This window comes from Pristiophorus japonicus, chromosome 7, assembly GCF_044704955.1.
Source record: "Pristiophorus japonicus isolate sPriJap1 chromosome 7, sPriJap1.hap1, whole genome shotgun sequence".
Lineage (NCBI taxonomy): Eukaryota > Metazoa > Chordata > Chondrichthyes > Pristiophoridae > Pristiophorus > Pristiophorus japonicus.
The window spans coordinates 12047820-12069315 of NC_091983.1; the positions used below are offsets into that span (position 1 = coordinate 12047820).

Sequence of the window (21496 nt, forward strand, 5' to 3'; positions counted from 1 at the left end):
ACATTACAAAAGTGACTGCACTTCAAAAAAAGTACTTCATTGGCTGTGAAGCGCTGTATAAATGCAATTCTTTTTCTTTTTAGCAGAAGCACGGCACCTCCGACAATGCAGTATTATGCAGTGTATATAAAACACTGACTGTAAGCAGGCACGTATAATGCTCTCCCTTTACCCGGATAGTGTGCAACAGGCCAGTGTTACCTGTGCAGGTGCGGGGTTTGGGAGGTTGAGCAGAGCGGGCACTCACTCCTCCCGGCCGGAGGGGGCGCTAGAAGCAGGTGGAGCCCGGGCCGGCTGGAGATCTCGCGAGAGGAGCGGCGGCGGCGGTGGCGAGCGGAGCGGGAGCGGAGAATCGGCCATTGCGGGGGCGGCGGCTGGTGCACGGGGTGAGCGGGGGAGGGAGAGAGAGAGAGAGAGTGGGGGGGACTGGGCCCGGAGGGCGGCACGACGCGGCACGGCACTCGCCTTCCTCCACCCGGCCGGAGCGGCGAGGGCCGGGCCGCCATTGGTGGGCGGTGCGGTGAGTTGGCAGCAGGAGCCGAGGCTAAAATGGCGGCCCCGGGCCGGGCCTCGCTGCTCCCTCCCTCCGCACAGCCCAGCTCTCGGGCCTTTGTTGTTTTACATTCATTGTCGTTCTGGGTGTGTGCTGGACAACATGTGCGGGAGAGGCATTGCTAATGAAAGATCTGCGCCTGCAGTTTGCTTTATTGATATATAATATATATATATTCTATATATAAAGCCCCAGCCAGGTGGTATCATTCTGATAGCCCAACCTTCCTGCACATTTCTCTCGTAAACTGCTGCCAGCGGCGAGTTGTCCCGCACAGGATGGCCTCACTGCAGGCGGGGATTGAATCCCTGACCTGTGCTGCGTTACTTGATCCTCAGCAGAAGAAGCAAGCTTCAAGTTGGCCTCCGGGTTCTGGGGTTACATAGGAGGTGAGGTGGGGTGGGGGGAAGTCAACGTTTCTACTCGGGAGATTTACGAGGTTGTTGCCAGGGTTGGGGAGGTTTAGCTCTGAGGAAAGGTTGGCTAGTCTGGGGTTGCCCTCTTTGGAACAAAGGAGGCCGAGGGGAGATTTAATTGAGGGGCCTAGGTAAAGTGGATAGGAAGGACCTATTTCCCTTAGCAAATAAGTCAATAACCAGGGGGACATAGATTTAAAGTAATTTTGGTTAGTAGGATTAGAGGGGAGTTGAGAAATTCTTCACCCAGAGGGTGGTGGGGGTCTGGAACTTGGTGCCTAAAGAGTGATGGAGGCAGAAACCCTCATCACATTAAAGTACTTGGCTACGCACTTGAAGTGCCGTAACCTACAAGGCTATAGACCAAGTGCATGAAAGTGGGATTAGATTTGATAGCTCTTTCGGCTGGCACAGACAGGATGGGCCAAATGGCCTCTTTCTGCATTGTAGATTTCTATGATTCTACTCCCAATTGCTATGCAATAACCCCTGCTAGAAAATATGATTGTGTGGAAAGGATTGACCCGACCTCTTTTCCCCCTCCCAAAACACTTAAGATGCAGGGTGGAATATTAGGCTACTCGGGCAGGTCACCCGTTGCAATATGTCTGAGCAAGAGACACTCACCTCAGGAGAGGAAGTGTGAATTTGTTGGCAGCTAGGAATCGTAATGTAATATTTGTTTAGCAATGAGCATGGCCTTTTGGCTTTGCACTTATTAGTTGAGTCTATAACTGTCAGATAGTTGCTTACTGCTTTGTATGGTAAACATTTGTGTGATAACTTTGTTGGGATTAGTTTGTCACACTTTAATGCCAGTTTTCTTTTTAGTTACAGGTAACTGGATCTTGCCACTACATAGATGAGCAGAGCAACAACACTGCAGCTGATATTCTTGGATATCTAACGCACGAGCCTGTACTCTGCTAGAATTTCAGCCTATGTAAATGAGCCAAGAGTGGTTGGTTTTGTCTGACATTTTCATGAAGAGGGGGGAGAAGCCTGATGGACATAGACAAATGAGGCCAAAAACATTCCCTGCCAGCAACTTTTCTGGGAGCAGCCGGCAGATGTTGCAGGAAATCCGGGAGAGTCTCAGGCATTTGCCCAAACCATCAGGAGATGCTGGGAACACTGATCAAAGTATGATGAAACTGGGCGCAGAAGATTCAAGACAGCAAGGACGCAATGCTCTTAAATTTGTAACTTACCAAAAAGCCCTGCAGGAGATCCGGAATTCCTTGCTACCATTTTCAAATGAGTACAGTTCGTCAGTCCATGGATCCGCAGATGTAAACAAGCAGATGTTACAGGACCTAGTGACTGCAGGCTTTGACGAGGTGAGGGCTATTTAAGTGGAGCACGTGGATTCAATACTTTTCGGCTGTGCAAGCTATATTGCAAATGCTTTACAGTTTGCCAATTTCTATTTTAAAACTTGCATCATAATGGGCTGAATCTTACTGGAAAAATAACTGTTAATGACGCTTGTGTTATTAATGCACAAATCGGCCAGCAAGTTCAGATTGAGAGATATTCCATGAGCTGCGAATCTTGCTGGTCAATTTATGCCCCTCCGGTCTTTGCTTCGCACAGGCAGCATCTCGCCCTTGGACTGCCTGCTATTTATTTAAGAACTTGCTGGATTTGCCCATTAACATGCCAGAGAATGTCGGGGCTGGCAATTAAGAGCGTAAGCATTCTTTTAACGACATGTTAACAATTTAGTACTCGTCAACCTCTAGCTCCGAAAGGGAACAATTTAAACTGTCCTATCTCTAGTTAATTGTCCTCGATTTTTTTTTTAAAACATTCTTTTCTTACTTTTCCTTTGTGCTTCTTTTTTCTCTCGTAATCCAGTCCTTCTTTCGCTCTCTCTGTTTCTCTTTCTGTACCTGATTTGTCTCTAATTCACCCGATTTCCTTCCCTGTCGTTCCTGTTTCTTTCTCAATCCTTAAATCTCATTGGTTAAAGAGATAGACTGTTGGTCCTGCCATTCATTAAGTTCCAGATGCCCTTGCTGTATCGTATCAGTGTGCACTTCCAGCAAGTTGTGCCGCAAACAAATTTCAAGCTGTAGCATGTAGAAAAAAGTCTAACTAATGGCATACGTGGCAAGAGGCCTCATTCCAGCAAGATTTGGCCCAATATGTACTATCGGTATATGAAAAGCGCACGGTTAGTAATCTGAAGGCATGTTTGCATTAGGTGAATGTCATTGACTGAAGACAATGGTGTTCCCTGCAGTTAAAATCAAGACCTTTCAGCATCATGGAACTCTATTTTCATCGATATTGGGAGGTGCTGCTGGGCAAACTGTGCCAGATTGATGGAAATTCTGAGTCTCCAGCATCCAGTGGAATTCGACTGGAGCAACAGCATCAAACAAAATCAACGGAAAGCAGATCATGCAGCTTTCTGGTCTCTGAAGTACCATTCTCCCAAGACTCATCTAGTCAAAGTCAAATGCCTTGAGGCATTTTCTGCTGCAACCTCTATGATCTGCTTTTGGGAAAGTGAGGCAAAAGTTTACTCTCTAACGCTCTCCTGCCTTCACGTGAAGTTTGCAGTGGTACTTGTACAGGTTAACTTGAGTCACAGAAAATTTGTTCTGATGGTGTATCCAGAGACCCAAGAGAAGTTGTTGTCTCCTGAACAAGGTCATTAGGTGCATGTTTGGGAGCTGATAACACTCCAATAGTTGGGTAATCCTTGTCACTAGACCTAGCTCTGTCAAACCCGTGTGGTGGCTGGTGTGCAATGGTCACCACACGTGAAAAAAATCCACGCACAGGTGTCTTCCACCCTTGAGGATGTAGTTCGGGTCCTTCATTGAAACACCTGTGAACTCATCCTTTTTTGGCGTGGAAGCAAGTCATCCTCGTTTCGAGGGACCGCCTATAACTGACTGAATAGTAAAAAGTGGCCTTTTAAATTCCAAATGTTAGCAGGCCTTCGAAGCAGATTTTAAGACGGGTAATAAGTTAATGATTTAATTAGACTTATTATCGAGCCTGTTGGTGTTATAATTTATTCGATCTATAGGTCAGATTGCGCTAAAATACAAATGGAGTACGGTTATTTTCTATTAGTCTGCACAACTGTTTAAAATTGTTTCTTTAATGAGTTGGGCTTTATTCAGTGTGACACCAACCTGTTACAGGTACAACCTCCGAAATCCGGAAACCTCGGGACCGAGGCCATTCTGGTTTTTGGGGTTTTCCGGCTTTCGGAACAGAAATCCGGCATCCTGAATCCAGAAATCCCTGGGCCGAGTTTCGGGTTTTTCCGGATTTCGGAGGCATGTCCCGAATCCGCTGCATGAATGAATTAAAAAAAAATGGCAATATAACTTGAAATTGCTGGAGATCGAGGCATTCAACATTGAGGCAACTGAGAAGTGACCTTAAGAGGCATACGAAATGGGAAATAATGTCGAAACACTAGATCTGGAGCATGATGAAGGTCGCCATTTAAAAAAATAGTCCTGTTTTCGGAACGTATTTCCGGATTACGGATGTCGACTCGTGCGACCTGCACAATGTCCTGTTTTCGGAACATTCCGGTTTTTAGAATGCTGGATTTCGGACGCTCTACCTGTACTATGGAACATCCTGAATACACATTTAACCAGGAACTTGGAGAATGGGTTAGCATTTGTAATAATTGGCCGTACGGTTAATTGCTGAGCTCCTTGTAATTCCGAGTGATGTAAATGGGCATAACATTGAGTAGACTTGCGTAACCGTTTGAGATTTTATTTTTACCCGTGGAAGGATTTGAGTTTTGTTTCATGATTTTGCTATCACATCAAATCATGAGATGATGGAACACCATTTGAGCGCACCCCAGTGCAGTTTGCACATTTAATGCTTTTCATTCAATGCACTGGGGAGGGGATTGGCTGAATGGACAATGCAGTTGTTGAGTGCTCACGCCTGGCTGACTTGGGGGAGATGGCGCCCATTCGAGACAGTAACTTTGGTGGCTTGGCTGAGGTAGTGATCAGAAGTCAGTCTTTGTCTTGATTCCTTTCTGGGGAAGTCGTTATAAATAGTCGAGAGAGACAGAAGGATCTTGCTTTTTAATCAAGCAGAGATGGTTGAGAGAGGCTTCAGGCTGAGACATTAATGCATATTGCCTACAAGTGAAAAGTTGGGTTAGCAGCGTTCATAATTTTTGAACTAAATGCAGCATTGACTAACCTCAATCATCATAGCGTTTTTAAAATTCCTCTATTAGCTGACCAGCAGAGTCAGTGCGCAAAGAGAGCACATTATGTGCCCAATATACGAGGGTGTCCAAATCTCATAACAATAAGACCCATCGTGTGTACAGGATACCTATACTACAATCCCACACATGCAACCAGGTGCATTTTCCCACCTTGTCAGAAGGTAGACTGATGAGCACAGGAGGAGGCCATACAGCCTTTTTGAGCCTGCTCCACCTTCAATTAGATCATTGCTGATCTGTATCTTAATTCCTTTTACCTGAATTTGGTCCATAATCCCTTGGTACCATTATCTAACAAAAATCTATCGTTCTTGGTCTTGAAAATTTCAGCTGACCCAGGATTCACAGCCACAATAGTTAGGCCACAGCTGGAGTACTGCATGCAGTTCTGGTCGTCACATTACAGGAAAGATGTGCACTAGAAAGAGCGCAGAGGAGATTTATGAGGATGTTGCCAAGACGGGAACATTTTAGCTGTGAGGAAAGATTAGATAGGCTGGGGTTGTTTTTCTTGGAACAGCGGAGGCTGAGGGGAGATTGAATTGAGATGTATAAAATTATGAGGGGCCCAGATAGAGTGGATAGGAAGGGCCTGTTTCGCTTAGCAGAGGGGTCAATAACGGGGGGGGGGGGGGGCACAGATTTAAAATAGTTGGTAGAAGGATTAGAGGGGAGACGAGACATTTCTTCACCCAGAGGGTGGTGGGAGTCTGGAACTCACTGCCTGAAAGGGTGATGGAGGCAGAAAACCTCACCACATTTAAAAAAGTACTTGGAAATGCACTTAGAGCCGTGACCTACAGGGCTACAGACCTAGTGCTGGAAGCTGGGATTAGGCTGGGTAACACTTTTTTTGATCAGCACAGACACAATGGGCCAAATGGCCTCCTAGAAACATAGAAAATAGGTGCAGGAGTAGGCCATTCGGCCCTTCGAGTCTGCACCACCATTCGATACGATCATGGCTGATCATTCCCTCAGTACCCCTTTCCTGCTTTCTCTCCATACCCCTTGATCCCCTTAGCCGTAAGGGCCATATCTAACTCCCTCTTGAATATATTCAATGAACTGGCATTAACAACTCTCTGCGGCAGGGAATTCCACAGGTTACCAACTCTCTGAGTGAAGAAGTTTCTCCTCATCTCAGTCCTAAATGGCCTACCCCTTATCCTAAGACTGTGTCCCCTGGTTCTGGACTTCCCCAACATCGGGAATAATCTACCCGCATCTAACCTGTCCAGTCCCGTCAGAATCTTGTTTGTTTCTATGAGATCCCCTCTCATCCTTCTAAACTCCAGTGAATAAAGGCCCAGTTGATCCAGTCTTTCCTCCATATGTCAGTCCAGCCATCCCGGGAATCAGTCTGGTGAAACTTCGCTGCACTCCCTCAATAGCAAGAATGTCCTTCCTCAGATTAGGACTGAGCACAATATTCCAGTTGAGGTCTCACCAAGGCCATGTACAACTGCAGTAAGACCTCCCTGCTCCTATACTCAAATCTCCTAGCTATGTAGGCCAACATACCATTTGCCTTCTTCACTGCCTGTTGTACCTGTATGCCAACTTTCAATGACTGATGTACCATGACACCCAGGTCTCGTTGCACCTCCCTTTTCCTAATCTGCCACCGTTCAGATAATCTGTCTTTGCGTTTTTGCCCCCAAAGTGGATAACCTCTCATTTATCCACATTATACTGCATCTGCCATGCATTTGCCCACTCACCTAACCTGTCTAAGTCACCCTGCAAACTCTTAGCGTCCCCCTCACAGCTCACACCGCCATCCAGTTTAGTGTCATCTGCAAACTTGGAGATATTACACTCAAATCCTTAATGCAAATCATTGATGTATATTGTAAAAAGCTGGGGTCCCAGCACTGAGCCCTGCGGCACTCCAATAGTCACTGCCTGCCATTCTGAAAAGGACCCGTTTATCCCGACTCTCTGCTTCCTGTCTGCCAACCAGTTCTCTATCCACATCAGTATATTACCCCCAATACCATGTGCTTTGATTTTGCACACCAATCTCTTGTGTGGGACCTTGTCAAAAGTGAGTAACTTTCTATGATTCTGGGGAAGAACGCTACACATTTCCACTAGCCTTTCTGTGAAAAGATGCTTTCCGATAACTCTCATTTTAAGATTGTGTCCTCTTGTTTAGGGTTCAGTTTGTTCAATGACTGCTAACTTGTATGTAAGTTTACCTTGTAACAGAGGGATGGTTGTGTATTTTGTTTTGTTACAAGGAGTAAGAGGAAATTAATGTCTACAGTCTAGGAAATTAATTAGTTTATTTTACATTAAATATATCTTCAGTTTGTAGATCTTTTCTTACTACGGTGCTTATCAGTCCACCTTCCTACAAGGTAGGAAAATGCATCTGGTTGCATGTGTGGGATTGTAATATCCTGTACATACTTGACGGGTCTTACTGTTATGATATTTGGCCACCCTCGTATATTGGACAGATAATGCGCTCTCTTTGGTTATTTGCAATTTGTCTGACCGAGAGAACATGTTTAAAATGGTTTCTTTAATAAATGGTTGCCTTAATTTGGTCTGACACTGACCTGTGGAACATACTGAATAATTGCAGGAACTTGGGGTGGGGTCTGCTCACGAGAGTGATGCTGATTCTTCGAGAATATCTACTGTGAGCCCATAAATTGTTCAAGACTAATGGAAGTATAGATGTTTGAATTCCTGTGCCAAGAACCTACTGGTCAGCTTGTGGAAGAATTTTTAAAAACTCATTGTGGGGTTTAGGTTAGTCAAAGTTGCATTTAGTTCAAAAATTCTGAAGCAAAGAACACTGCTATTCGAACTCGCCTAACTACGTTTTTGGATGACGAACATAGGAACAGTAGTAGGCCATTCAGCCCCTCAAACATGTTCCACCATTCAATGAGATCATGGCTAATCTGTATCTTCACTCCATTTAACTGGAGTTGATCTATATCTCTTGATACCATGACCGTACAGAAATCTGTCGCTCATAATCTTGAACATTTCAATTGATCCGCAACCTTTTGGGGAAGAGCGTTACACATTTCCACTAGACCTTCTGTGAAAAGGTGCTTCCTGATTACACTCCTAATTGACCGAACTCATTTTAAGACCTTGTCTCCTTGTTCCGGGTTCCCCCACCAGAAGAAATAGGTTTTCTGTTTCTTCACACCCTCTCAGCCTTTTTCCATCCACAAGATTTCTTGCCCATTGTAATCTTTTTTTTGCTTCAATTTTCTATATTCTGTTTGATTTTCCTTTGTGTTATTTACCTTTTTTAAAAGCTCATTTTAATTTCTGTACCAATCCAAGGAACTTCAGCTAGTCTGTGCCCTAATCATCTCCTGTTTGAACATTTCCCATTTTTTGTGCACTCTTTGCCAACTTTTCAGTCAGGTTTATCCGGTCTAGTTCCCTTTTTATCTCAATTACATAGCTTTTTCCAGTCTTTGACTGTTTCAATTTTTATTTCATAATTATTCAATGGTCAGTGTTTTCAACACATTCGCCACCCTTACAGTTCCTACTTACCACAGCTGACACTGTGAGCTGTAGCTCAGTTAGCAGCACTCTCGCCTCTGAGTCAGCTTTGAAAGTCTCCTTTTGCGGCACAGAGGTAAACCATGCCAGAAAACCCTCCTATTTAGGAGTCATGCTTGATCGCACCCTGCCATATAGACAATATTTCCAGAACCTTGGGTAGAAACTAAAGAGTAGGGTCAACTTGATCCAGAAACTCGCCGGATAAACATGGGGAGCAGACGCTCAAACCCTCCATACGGCAGCACTCGCCCCGGTGTACTCTGCAGCGGAGTACTGCGCTCCGGCATGGCTGTCAAATCCGTTGATATCCACCTGAATTCTACTATGAGAATTATCACCGGTACGCTTTTATCGGTGCCAACTCCTTGGCCGCCCGTGATTGCAAACATCGCACCACCGCACCTACACGCGAATATTCAGTCTCCAGAGAATACAACAATCATCATCATAGGCAGTCCACGCCAAAAAAGGACAAGTTCTGGACCTGAACTACATCTTGAAGGGTGGAAGATGCCTGTGCGTGGATTTTTTTAACATGTGGTGGCCGTTGCACACCAGCCACCACACGGGCTTGACAGAGCTAGGTCTTGGTCCAGTGGCAAGGATTAACCAAGACGACTGGAGACCAGCTCTGCTGCATGGATCTAGTGCGCACACATATCGCAGTGTGGGCTGGCCTGTGCTGCCCCTGGCCCCGAACTCACGCCTCCCCTGGACCCCGATCACATCCCTCCACAGTCTCTCGCCGCTCCTACTGTATCTGCCCACGCTCCAATCACCGATCTGGACCTTGATGACTTCACTCTTCACAGCCGTCGCCCTCCTGCACCAGCTCGCGTTGTACCTTGTAGTGGCATGCTTCCACTCTGCCCATGGCCGCCGCTGCTCCTTTTATGGCCCCAACCTGCCGCTGATGTTCCCTCGCAGGTCGGGGCCTCCACGCTGCCCATGGCCGCCGCTTGCCACTCTTTTTTTTTATGGCCCCGACCTGCCGCTGCTATTGCACCAGCAAAGATATGCCGATCCAGGCCGACTTGAACAACCTACCGTCAACCCGTCTCGAATCTAGAAAGCCATTTTGGACCGTCGCCAAAGCCCTTCAGCGACCTCCCCTCAGTCTTGATGGCGAAATGCTTGGAAGAACTGTGACATACGGCATGGATTCCTTATAGAGGATCCCACAGTACAATCCGAAGGATCAAACCTTCCTTGCAAATAGTGGACAACCATCAACCGCCTCAGAGCTGGTCATGGTAGATGCTGCCACCTTCTCCATAGGTGGAAGATTAAAGCCTCCCCATCATGCGACTGTGGAGCTGTTCCACTGGAAGCTTTGGCCTGGATATCCAAAGGAAGAAGAAGGTGGTTGTGGGTTCAAATCCCACTCCACAGACTTGAGCACGTAATTCAGGCTGACGCTCCAGTGCAGTGCTGAGGGGGTGCTGCACTGTCGGAGGTGCGTCTTTTGGATGAACTTGCTCTCAGGTGGACGTAAAAGATCCCATGGCACTATTTTGAAGAAGAGCAGGGGAATTATCCCTGATGTCCTGGGGCCAATATTTATCCTGCAATCAAACATAACAAACAGATTACCTGGTCATTTTCACATTGCTGTTTGTGGGAGCTTGCTGTGCGAAAATTGGCTGAAGTGTTTCCTACATTATAACAGTGACTACACTCCAAAAGTACTTCATTGGCTGTAAAGCACTTTGGGACATTCAATGGTCATGAAAGGTGCTATAGAAATGAAAGTCTTTCCTAGGACTAGATCCCGTACTGCCTCTTTTCTTAGATTTAAACCATACTGATCTTAAAAGTAGCCCTTGAAAATATTGCCGAAATATCTCCTCTTTTCCACTTTTACTTGAGTCTATTTTTGGATAATTGAAGTTCGAATTGGCAGATCCTGTCTCATTGACATTCTGAGGAGGTGACATCCTGAGTGCTCGTGCATCAAAAAATATCAAACAATTGAACTTGCAGGCACCTTGGTCAGTGTTTCCACAATAAAGACTGCAGCACAATCTCGAGGAATCCTTGGTGAAACCAAGGTGTGGATAAGAAATTGGTCCCTGTTTCTCATCTACATGATCTAGATTCAGAAACACCAGTTCATCAAATTCACAGTTGATACTAAATTAGGGGCAGTAAATCCTTCCAAAGCAGCAAAGGAATGAATGAATCTGGGCAGTGTTTGTACGTGGGCAGAACAGTGGCGGGTGAAATTCAATGCAGATAAGAGCACGGTTTTGCACGCTGGAGGAAAATAGCGGGCAGAGCGTGTTCTCCGAATAAAATGTATCAAACTGGCTACGAAAGAGGTTGCAACAAATCTGGGGGTGATATTAACACTGACTATGCCTAGTCATGACCGAGCAGCAAATTAGGTATCACGTTTCCTACATTACAACAGTGACTACACTTCAAAAGTACTTCATTGGCTGTAAAGCTCTGGTGGTTGTGAAAGGCACTATTTAAATGCAAGTCGTCCTTTTCTTTTTTAATTTAAGCTGAATGAGAATGAACTTCCTCGAGGTATATAAGGCACTGACTGGAACAGATACAGTTAATTCTGAGCAATATTTCAAAGACCATGACTGCAAGATAAAGGGATACAGGCTTCAACTGTTGAGATTAAAATTCAGTACTGATCTCAGGAAGCAGTTCTTTTCACAGCATTTAATACCTGGAATGGTCTCTGGGTAGGGGCCATGAGTCAGTCAACAGGCACTTGGGGACAGTTTACTGATTTCTGTGGAAGGGTGATGCAAATGGGCCGAATGGTCTCCCTCACCTGTACTTATCTTTGTAATTCTTTGTGTGTGATCTTGTGGTGGCTCCATTCACAAACGCACAAACGATATCTTGTGTAGCAAACTATGTTGAATCCTGTGAAGTTTGTGAAAGAAGTGAGTGGGTTTCTGAGAATTTTTGTGACCAAAATGTAGTGATGCAAAAAGATGGGAAGGTCAAACTTCATTTATTAAAAAATGAAGTGCCGTGTGAGAATCTGAGCTATGGGCAGTGATTGCTATTGCTATTTGTACTTTTTATTTCTTGTATCCGTGGAACTGAATACTAAATATTTAAATTTTTTATCTATTAGTAAAATCACTGGTGACGTGAAGTGTTTTACTGGTTTTATTACTGTTAAGAAACCTAATGTTGTTTTAGATGAAATGTGTACTTTACTAACTGCATTTGATCATTTGTAGGACATGGTAGTTCGAGCTCTCAAGCAGACTAACAGCCGCAGTATAGAGGCTGCGATTGAATACATCAGTAAGATGAGCTACCAGGATACACGGCGAGAGCAGATGGCCGCTGCAGCCGCAAGACCGGTGAATGCAAGCATGAAAACAGCAGGTATTCCTTGCTTGAAATATTACGGAGCCTCTAACTTATTCAGCGCTAATATATCATTTGTGCCTCTGTCTCGGTTTCTCTTCACGCACTTGGCTATCGATTCCTGTTGTGGCAACAGTATCCTTTTGCATGTGTCCAATTTTCGGACGATTTTAAGGAGTCACTATGATTAGGACTTGTATTTCTCCCACTCGTCAACATTGCTTTTGTATATAGTAGGGATGCTTATTAACATTTCCACGGTGTTGGATTTGAACAGCATCTTGTCACTTACTTTACTGGGCTATTGTAGGGACAGGGCAGCAGGTGCATGGGAGCACCATCACCTCCAAGTTCCCCTCCAAGTCACACACCATCCTGACTTGGAAATATATCGCTGTTCCTTTATCATCGCTGTTCCTTTATCGTCACTGGTTCAAAATCCTGGAACTCCCTCCCTAACAACACTGGGAGCACCTTCACCACACGGGACTGCACTGGATCAAGAAGGTGGCTCACCGCCACCTTCTCGAGGGCAATTGGGGATGGACAATAAATGCTGGGCCTTGCCACCGACGCCCACATCCCAGGAACAAAGAAAAAAATGCTGCTTTTCATAGAAATATAGAAAATAGGTGCAGGAGTAGGCCATTCAGCCCTTTGAGCCTGCACCACCATTGAATATGATCATGGCTGATCATGCAACTTCAGTACCCCACTCCTGCGTTCTCTCCATACCCCTTGATCCCTTTAACCGTAAGGGCCACATCTAACTCTCTTTTGAATATATCCAACGAACTGGACTGAACAACTTTCTGTGGCAGAGAATTCCACAGGTTCACAATTCTCTGGGTGAAAAAGTTTCTCCTCATCTCGATCCTATATGGCTTACCCCTTATCCTTAGACTGTGACCCCTGGTTCTGGACTTCCCCAACATCAGGAACATTCTTCCTGCATCTAACCTGTCCAATCCCGTCAGAATTTTATATGCTTCTATGAGATCCCCGGTCATTCTTCTAAATTCCAGTGAATATAAGCCTAGTCGATCCAGTCTTTCTTCATATGTCAGTCCTACCATCCCGGTAATCAGTCTGGTGAACCTTCGCTGCACTCCCTCAATAGTAAGAATGTCCTTCCTCAGATTAGGAGACCAAAACTGCACACAATACTCAAGGTGTGGTCTCACCAAGGCCCTGTACAACTAAATCAAAACCTCCCTGCTCCTAAACTCAAATCCCCTCGCTATGAAGGCCAACATGTCATTTGCCGCCTTCACCGCCTGCTGTACCTGCATGCCTACTTTCAATGACTGATGTACCATGACACCCAGGTCTTGTTGCATCTCCCCTTTTACTAATCTGTCACCATTCAAATAATATGCCTTCCTGTTTTTGCCACCAAAGTGGATAACCTCTCATTTATCCACATTATACTGCATCTGCCATGCATTTGCCCACTCACCTAACATGTTCAAGTCCCCCTGCAGCCTATTAGCATCCTCCTCACAGCTCACACTGCCACCCAGCATCATGTCATCTGCAAACTTGGAGATATTACAGCCTCTGAATGTGCGCAGACGCAAGCGTCGTCCGTGTACTATAGCTCGACGACCGAGGATGGGACGGTCTTGGATCTAGCCTGGAGGCGACGAAGGTTGAACAGGTTCCCACTGGTTCTATAATTTAGTTCCACTCCAGCGGGGAGTTTGTTGAGCATGAGATGGCCCTCAAATCTGGCATCAATTATGATCTACAGGGCTGTAGTGATACCCGCCCTCCTCTATGGCTCAGAGACGTGGACCATATACAGCAGATACCTCAAATCGCTGGAGAAATACCACCAATGATGCCTCCACAAGATTCTGAAAATCCCCAGGGAGGATAGACGCACCAACGTCAGTGTACTTGATCAGATCAACATCCCCAGCATTGAAGCACTGACCACACTCAACCTGCTCTGTTGGGCGAGCCACATTGTCCGCCTGCCCAACTCAAGACTCCCAAGTGCATTTGTACAGATCGATTTGGCCTTAAGCATCTGGTCAGAAGCTCAGTTGTAGGTTCAGCATCAGTGCTGCACTTCAAATCCTGAACAGCAGCAATCTGCTTAAAAAAAAAATCCTTTTAACATACTAGTGGGTCTCCTATGCTTGAACCACATGGTGCAGCCTCGGAAGGCAAGAGACCGTAGCATTTTGTCTGGTACACTGAACCTTAGCATCTACACAATCCTCAGCCCACTAGTTAGAAGTAATGTTCATTAGGTTTCTATTCAAGGGTAGGACTGAAAATACAAAATATCCAGACATATATTGGCCAGTTGTGTTCTAAAATGATCCAATCCAGTACTTAAAAGCCAAGATATATTTAACTGTTGTGGAATCCTTTTCCCCCTCCGCAGGATGACTCCATAATGCTTCAGTCATTTGTGTTTATTTAACTGGAATTTCCCTGCTGAGGTTGAACTCTCTATGTAAAGATGTTGTCTGAGCATGTTGGAGATCTTCATGGTAAATTCTTTCTCTCCATGAAGCAAGTGCAGCTCCTATGATTTGTACAAAGCTTATTGGTACCTGGAGGCAGTTGAGCTGTAGAGGAGAGTGCAGAACTGGGGACGAAATCAGTTTAACTACAGGCATTTCATCTTTGGCCAGTTGATTTCTCTCCAGCTGTCTGTTTTAAATGATTTATTTCCCAGATATTAAACACTGCTATTGCAATGACTAAACTTCCAACAGGGACATTGGGTGCTGGAGTGGGTTAGCTCCAATGCATTTCCTAGTTTGTCTGTTTGAATTTTAACCTAGTGTCTGAAGGCTTCCCATGTGTCTGCACCTCTGGCATGACAGTACAAGCTGATGGGGTGAAAGTCTCTCTCCCAAGTTTAAAGTCTACTTCCTATTGGGTATGCATCCATAGTACTAAACTGCTAATGATCAGGGTAGTCCGGGTAGAGTTAGCAATGCTGACTCCACAGAGACGGTGAATGATTTAATGATCTGTAAACAGAACATAAAAGCAGGAGGAAGCCATTCAGCCCTCGAGCCAATTCTGCCATTCACTGAGATCATGGCTGATGCTTGTCTTAATTCGTTCTACCAGCCTTGCTTCCGTAACCCTTCCTACCCATGCCGATCAATCTCAGTTCTGAAATTTTCGAAGAACCAGATGTTCATTTCCAGCATCTTGCTTTTCAATTCATATTTCCAACATTTTCATTTTTGCAAAGCTTTATTTACATCAGGTGTTTACTGAGCTGTCTCGCCTCACCATAGCTTTGTGAGAAGTTCGGGGTGAGAGCTAGATGTTATCAAACAGTTGCTGTGAGCAGCACTTGGGGGGGCTAAAGGCTAAGCACTTTAAAATACCAATCTAGCATATTTTTGCTCATATATTTTAAAAATAATTATCTTATTGAGACACCATAAATCCTTGATAAATTTGCTTCAGAATTTAAATTCTCGTGCAGCAGAATTGGGGGTTGGCACAGATGTTGGCCATGAATAGTGTGGAATCCTAGGGGAGCTGCTCATAGTTGAGCCTAAGCTAGCAATAATTTAGCAGTCTTTCACACACAGTTGCTAGTCTGAGAAGTTGAACATTTTAACAATGTTGTGATGTTACGGTATATTATTTAAACAAAGTAGACAACAACAATGACTTGCATTTATATAGCGCCTTTAATGCAGTAAAACATCCCAAGGTGCTTCACAGGAGCGTTATCAAACAGAATTTGACACCGAACCACACAAGGAGACATTAGGGCAGGCAAGCAAAAGCTTGTTCAAGGATGTAGAATTTAAGGAGCATCTTAAAGGAGGAAAGAGAGGCGGAGAGGTTTAATATGGGGAATTCCAGAGCTTGGGGCCACCAATAGGGGAGCGATAAAAATCGGGAATGTGCAAGAGGCCAGAATTGGAGGAGCGCAGAGATCTTGGAGTGCAGTAGAGCTGGAAGAGGTTACAGAGATCGGGACTGACGAGGGTCATAAAAGGATTTAAAATCAAGGATAAGACTTTTTAATTAGACAAAGCCTTACTCTGCTGTACTGCACATCACTTTGGAATGCTTGCTTTTGACATTTGGGGCCCAGAGTATTTCCCAGTTATGATTCTCCTCACTTGGTGAACTGGTATTCATCAGAGAATGGAAGTGAAAAGTATATTACAGTATTGTGAAGCTAACTGACAATTTAATATGGAAGGAGTAATAATCATTGTCACATTTACCCTATTCTGCAAAATGTTATCTAATCTGACAAAATGATTTCTTCTTTAAATTACTGTTGTTACGTTACATTATCATTGTTTTGTTTTTCTTCCTTCAGGATCCAGCACAGTTCAGCAAACAATTAACCGGAGGCCCAGCTGGAAGGGTTCAAAAGAATCTTTGGTTGCACAGCGACACGGCCCATCGCTGATGGAGGGCGTGGGATACCGAGCAGACAGCCCTGTCTCTCAGGTAGAAATTGGCCGGCCGTTGTCTTCAGGTTCTGGAATAACTGCGTACACACAGAGCCATCCGGGGAGCGGCCAGGGACCTTTGGGTGCAGTGACCTCTCAGAGAGCAAACCCTCCGCCTCCGCTTCCAGTGAGGAGTGTAACCCCGCCGCCACCTCCACCCAGAGGACAGACCCCTCCCCCGCGTGGCACCACCCCTCCCCCTCCCTCTTGGGAGGGGAGCCAGCAGCCGAAGCGTTTCTCTGGAAACATGGAGTACATGATCACGCGGATATCGCCTGTGCCGCAAGGAGCCTGGCAGGATGGGTTCCCGCCGGCCAACCTCGGCGCTGGCGCGATGATGAATGCGCCACCCCAAAGCCAGAGAGGGATCAGCCCCATTCCGCTGGGTAGGCAACCCATTATCATGCAAAACGCCGCCTGCAGTAAATACAACTACCCAGCGGGCAGAACCGGACACCAGAATGGATCGGCGCAACCAGACGGCTCCATAGGTGGACACTTTGTGCCACACCAAAACGTCATGGGAGGGAACGCAGTGAGTCGTCAGCCACCGCTGTACCCGCACTCCCAGTCTAGCCGGCAGAGCCCCAGTGCCCTTCAGATGCAAGCAGGCGGGACTGCTGCGTCCGCCTACAGCAGCAACCTGAACGGAAATGTCTCGCAGTCTGTCATGGTGCCGAACAGAAACAGCCAGAACATGGATCTGTACAACCTCAGCGCACCGGCGATTGCGTCTTCGTGGCCGCAGCCACCTCCGTCTCAGCCCCAGTCTTGCGGCGGCGGCCCGGAGATGTCCAACTGGCACCCGCCGCAAAACCTGAACCCGCCTGTCCGCTCCAATTCCTTCAACAACCACCTCCTGTCCAGCCGGCAGCCTCACTCCAACTCCCAGCCCTCCGCCACGACCGTGACCGCCATTACACCCGCCCCCATTCTGCAGCCGGTGAAGAGCATCCGCGTGCAGAAGCCTGAGCTGCAGACCGCCCTTGCGCCCACTCACCCGCCCTGGATGCAGCAGGCAGGCCCTGTTCCCGAGGGCTCCCCCCTGGCCGAAGCTCCGAGTTATCAGCCCCCGCCTCCGCCGTACCCCAAGCACTTGCTTCAGCAGAATCAGCCTGCGCCGCCGTACGATTCCGTGGCTAAAGCCAACAAAGACGAGCATGCCGCAAAAGTGCCCGTATTACCAGTGGCTCAAAGCACCGAGGACGACGAGCACGAGAGGGCCACCGAATGCGGGGAGCGGCCTGATGCTGTGGAGAAGGAAAAGAAACAGATCACCACGTCACCTGTCCCGGTGCGGAAAAACAAGAAGGACGAGGAGCGGCGAGAGTCGCGAATTCAGATTTACTCCTCGCAGGCCTTCAAATTCTTCATGGAGCAGCACGTGGAGAATGTGCTCAAATCACATCAGCAGAGGTTGCATCGCAAAAAGCAGCTGGAGAATGAAATGTCAAGGGTAAGCCGTGTACTTTTCTCTCCATAAGGCACTTCATCTACATAGAGCTTCCTTCAGGTGGGGCCACCCTTTTGTTTGCCTCCAATGTCTGCGAGCAGCCAATAGGGAAGACTGGTCTCTCTTCCCCTTCCTGCTTTCAGTGAGGCACTCCTATAGCGCAAACATGTCAGTGACAGATAACCAGCCCCACGCCTGAAAAACTGACCATCTGGGTAAGAAGCCATGTACACAAGAAAATTAAAATCAAAGGGTCCCACTCCAGAGACTTGAGCACAAAAATCAAGGCTAACACTCCAGTGCGGTGCTGAGGGAGTGCAGCACTGTCGGAGATGCCGTCTTTCAGGTGAGATGTTAAACCGAGGTCCCGTCTGCTCTCTCAGGCGGACAAAAAAGATCCCATGGCACTATTTTGAAGAAGAGCAGGGTAGTTATCCCCGGTGTCCTGGCCAATATTTATCCCTCAATCAACATCACTAAAACAGATTATCTGGTCATTGTCACATTGCTGTTTGTGGGAGCTTGCTGTACGGTAAATTGGCTGCCACGTTTTCCACATTACAACAGTGACTACACTTCAGAAAGTACTTCATTGGCTGTAAAGCGCTTTGGTATGTCCGGTGGTCGTGAAAGGCGCTATAGAAATGCAAGCCTTTCTTTATGAATTTTGAGCATTGCCCTATAGCTTGGAACAAGGTGTCAGCCTGGGCTCGGTGGGAGCACTCTCTGCTCTTGATTGTAGGTTCAAGTACCAGTGCAGAGACTTGAGCTGATATTCTAGGGTGCCACCTCAGTGCAGCGCTTCACTGTATTTCGGATGAGATGTTAAACCGAGGCTCTGTCTGGTATCTGGTCGATGTAAAGATTTCCAGGCACGGGTTATCTGATCACTATCTCTCTTCTATTTGTGGGACCTTGCTGTCACATTTCCTACATTACAGCAGTGACTACACTTCCAAATTGCTTCATGGCTGTGAAGCGCTTTGGGACATCCTGAGAAAGAAGGTGCTAAAGAAATTCAATTAAGTCTTCTTTCTATCAGTTTCTCTTGCGGAAAGGGGCGGAGGAGATCTAAACTTGCCCACATTTAATATAGTAAACTGTAATCCAGCAGAGCTGCCCTGCAAATAAGTGTGCTCTTGGCCGTTAGTCCTTTACTGCTGTGGTCACCAATGGGGCTTGATCCCAGACTAAAGTACTGTGATCAAGGTGCGAACTGGGAATATTATGTTTGCAGTGTCCTTATTCCAGCAAGCAGTCTTCTTTCATTTTTCATTCAAAACACTCATATCCACTTTGTGTTGAACAAGGTAAAGGGGTAATTTAGTCCAAGTCCGAATTGGTCTCCATACTGTATATCTGGTGGTGTAACTGGAGACAGGGCTGTGCTGTTTGCATTGTTAAATTAAGTAGATTAACTTCAAAATCAACTTAATTAACAAACACCATTTGGATTGTGGCTGTTGCGACGAGAGCTTAGCGAATTCCTGTATGTATCAATTCAATTTGCGTGGAATCGAGAGGATATTTGAGCTAAGCAGTTAACTGAATTTGTTTGCGCGAAGGAGAAGGAGGATTTGGTCTGAATGGGAATTCGGTGCTGAGACTGGGAGCTTGAATCTGCAAGAGGGTATGCAACTGAGAAATTTAGTTCTACAGTGAATGCTAATCAGTAGCACAGTACTTAAGAGAATACAAGTGTTGGGATCGGGTCTTGGGCTAATAATGTACGCATGGTGCGCGATATCCTGGATCTGCAAAGCAGTAGGGTGAATTAACATTGGTTGGAGTACTGTGTACAGTTCTCAGCAAGAATATCAGAGCTGTGGAAACGGTGCTGCAAGAGGCAAAAGCGAATGAGAGGTTATGCTTGCGGAAGGTAGAGCAGGAACAGAGAATGTAAAAGGGAATCTCATAAGGCTTTTCAAAATTATGATTACTCGACTGAATTATTAAAACTGTTGTAATAGAAACAGGTAGAGAAAGTTTCAGAAAAAAGGAGATAAAAACATTGTAGAAGGGGCAAGAGAGATCAAAAAAAATCAGATGAGAAAACATGGAAAAGGAGTAAGGCTGAGTCTCCCTATAAATTAAAGTTCAGATTACATGGTATGTATGTGAGTGCAGAAAGCATTCAAAGCAAAATTGGAATTAGCATTAATAACTGGAGAAATAAAATATAGTAGCTATAACGGAGACATGACTGGGGACTTAATGGGGCTGAATTTGCGGCCCCTACGGTTCGCGATGGGCAATAAATGCTGGCCTTGCCAGCGGCGCACACATCCCAGAACAAATTTTTAAAAATAGTACTTTTGAAGTCCAGTCACTGTTGTAATGTAGGAAATGCGGCAGCCAATTTTTTTTTCCATGTGAGGGATGTGGACATCACTGCCAAGGCCGGCATTTATTGCCCATCCCCAATTGCCCTTGAGAAGGTGGTGGTGAGCCGCCGCCTTGAACCGCTGCAGTCCGTGTGGTGAAGGTACTCCCACAGTGCTGTTAGGGAGGGTGTTCCAGAATTTTCATCCAGCAAAGATGAAGGATCGGCCGATAATATTTCCAAGTCAGGATGGTGTCTGACTTGGAAGGGAACTTGGGGGTGGTGGTGCTCACATTCGCCTGCTGCCCATGTCCCTCTAGGTGGTAGAGGTCGCGGATTTGGGAGGTACTGTCGAAGAAGCCTTGGCGAGTTGCTGCAGTGCATCTTGTAGATGGTGCACACTGCAGCCACGGTGCGTCGGTGATGGAGGGAGTGAATGTTGAAGGTGGTGGATGGGGTGCCAATCAAGCGGGCTGCTTTGTCCTGGATGGTGTCGAGCTTCTTAAGTGTTGTTGGAGCTGCACTCATCCAGGCAAGTGCAGAGTATTCCATCACACTCCTGACTTGTGCCTTGTAGATGGTGGAAAGGCTTTGGGGAGTCGGGAGGTGGGACACTCGCCGCAGAATACCCAGCCTCTGACCTGCTCTTGTAGCCTCAGTATTGATGTGGCTAATCAGTGGTGACCACCAGGATGTTGATGGTGGTGGATTTGGCGATGGTAATGCCATTGAATATCATGGGGTGGTGGTTAGACTCTCTTGTTAGAGATGGTCATTGCCTGGCACTTGTGTGGTGTGAATGTTACTTGCCACTTATCAGCCCAAGCCTGAAGGTTGTCCAGGTCTTGCTGCATGCGGGCATGGACTGCTCCATTTTCTGAGGGGTTGTGAATGGAACTGAACTGAACACTGTGCAGTCATCAGCGAACATCCCCACTTCTGACCTTATGATGGAGGGAAGGTCATTGGTGAAGCAGCTAGAGATGATTGGGCCGAGGACACTGTCCTGAGGAACTCCTGCAGCTATGTCCTGGGGCTGAGATGATTGAGCTCCAACCACCACAAGCATCTTCCCTTGTGCTAGGTATGACTCCAGCCAGTGGAGAGTTTTCCCCCTGATTCCCATTGACTGCAGTTTTACTAGGGCCTCTTGATGC

The 21496-nt window shown here is 46.3% G+C and overlaps 1 protein-coding gene across 3 annotated transcripts in view; it reads left to right on the plus strand.

The window, feature by feature from the left end:
- The first annotated feature begins 309 nt into the window (after positions 1–309).
- Positions 310–21496, plus strand: part of lats1 (large tumor suppressor kinase 1) — a 46641-nt gene continuing 25454 nt past the window's right edge. For 2 of the 3 annotated variants that reach the window (XM_070884812.1, XM_070884814.1), the window contains exons 1-4: positions 310–386; positions 1801–2309; positions 11971–12121; positions 16428–18019. In XM_070884812.1, the coding sequence (XP_070740913.1) occupies positions 1917–2309; positions 11971–12121; positions 16428–18019 (2136 nt within the window). In that variant the 5' untranslated portion in view covers positions 310–386; positions 1801–1916. Of the gene's footprint in view, positions 387–427; positions 943–1800; positions 2310–11970; positions 12122–16427; positions 18020–21496 lie in introns of those variants that run through there. The other variant, XM_070884813.1, reaches the window with a different exon arrangement.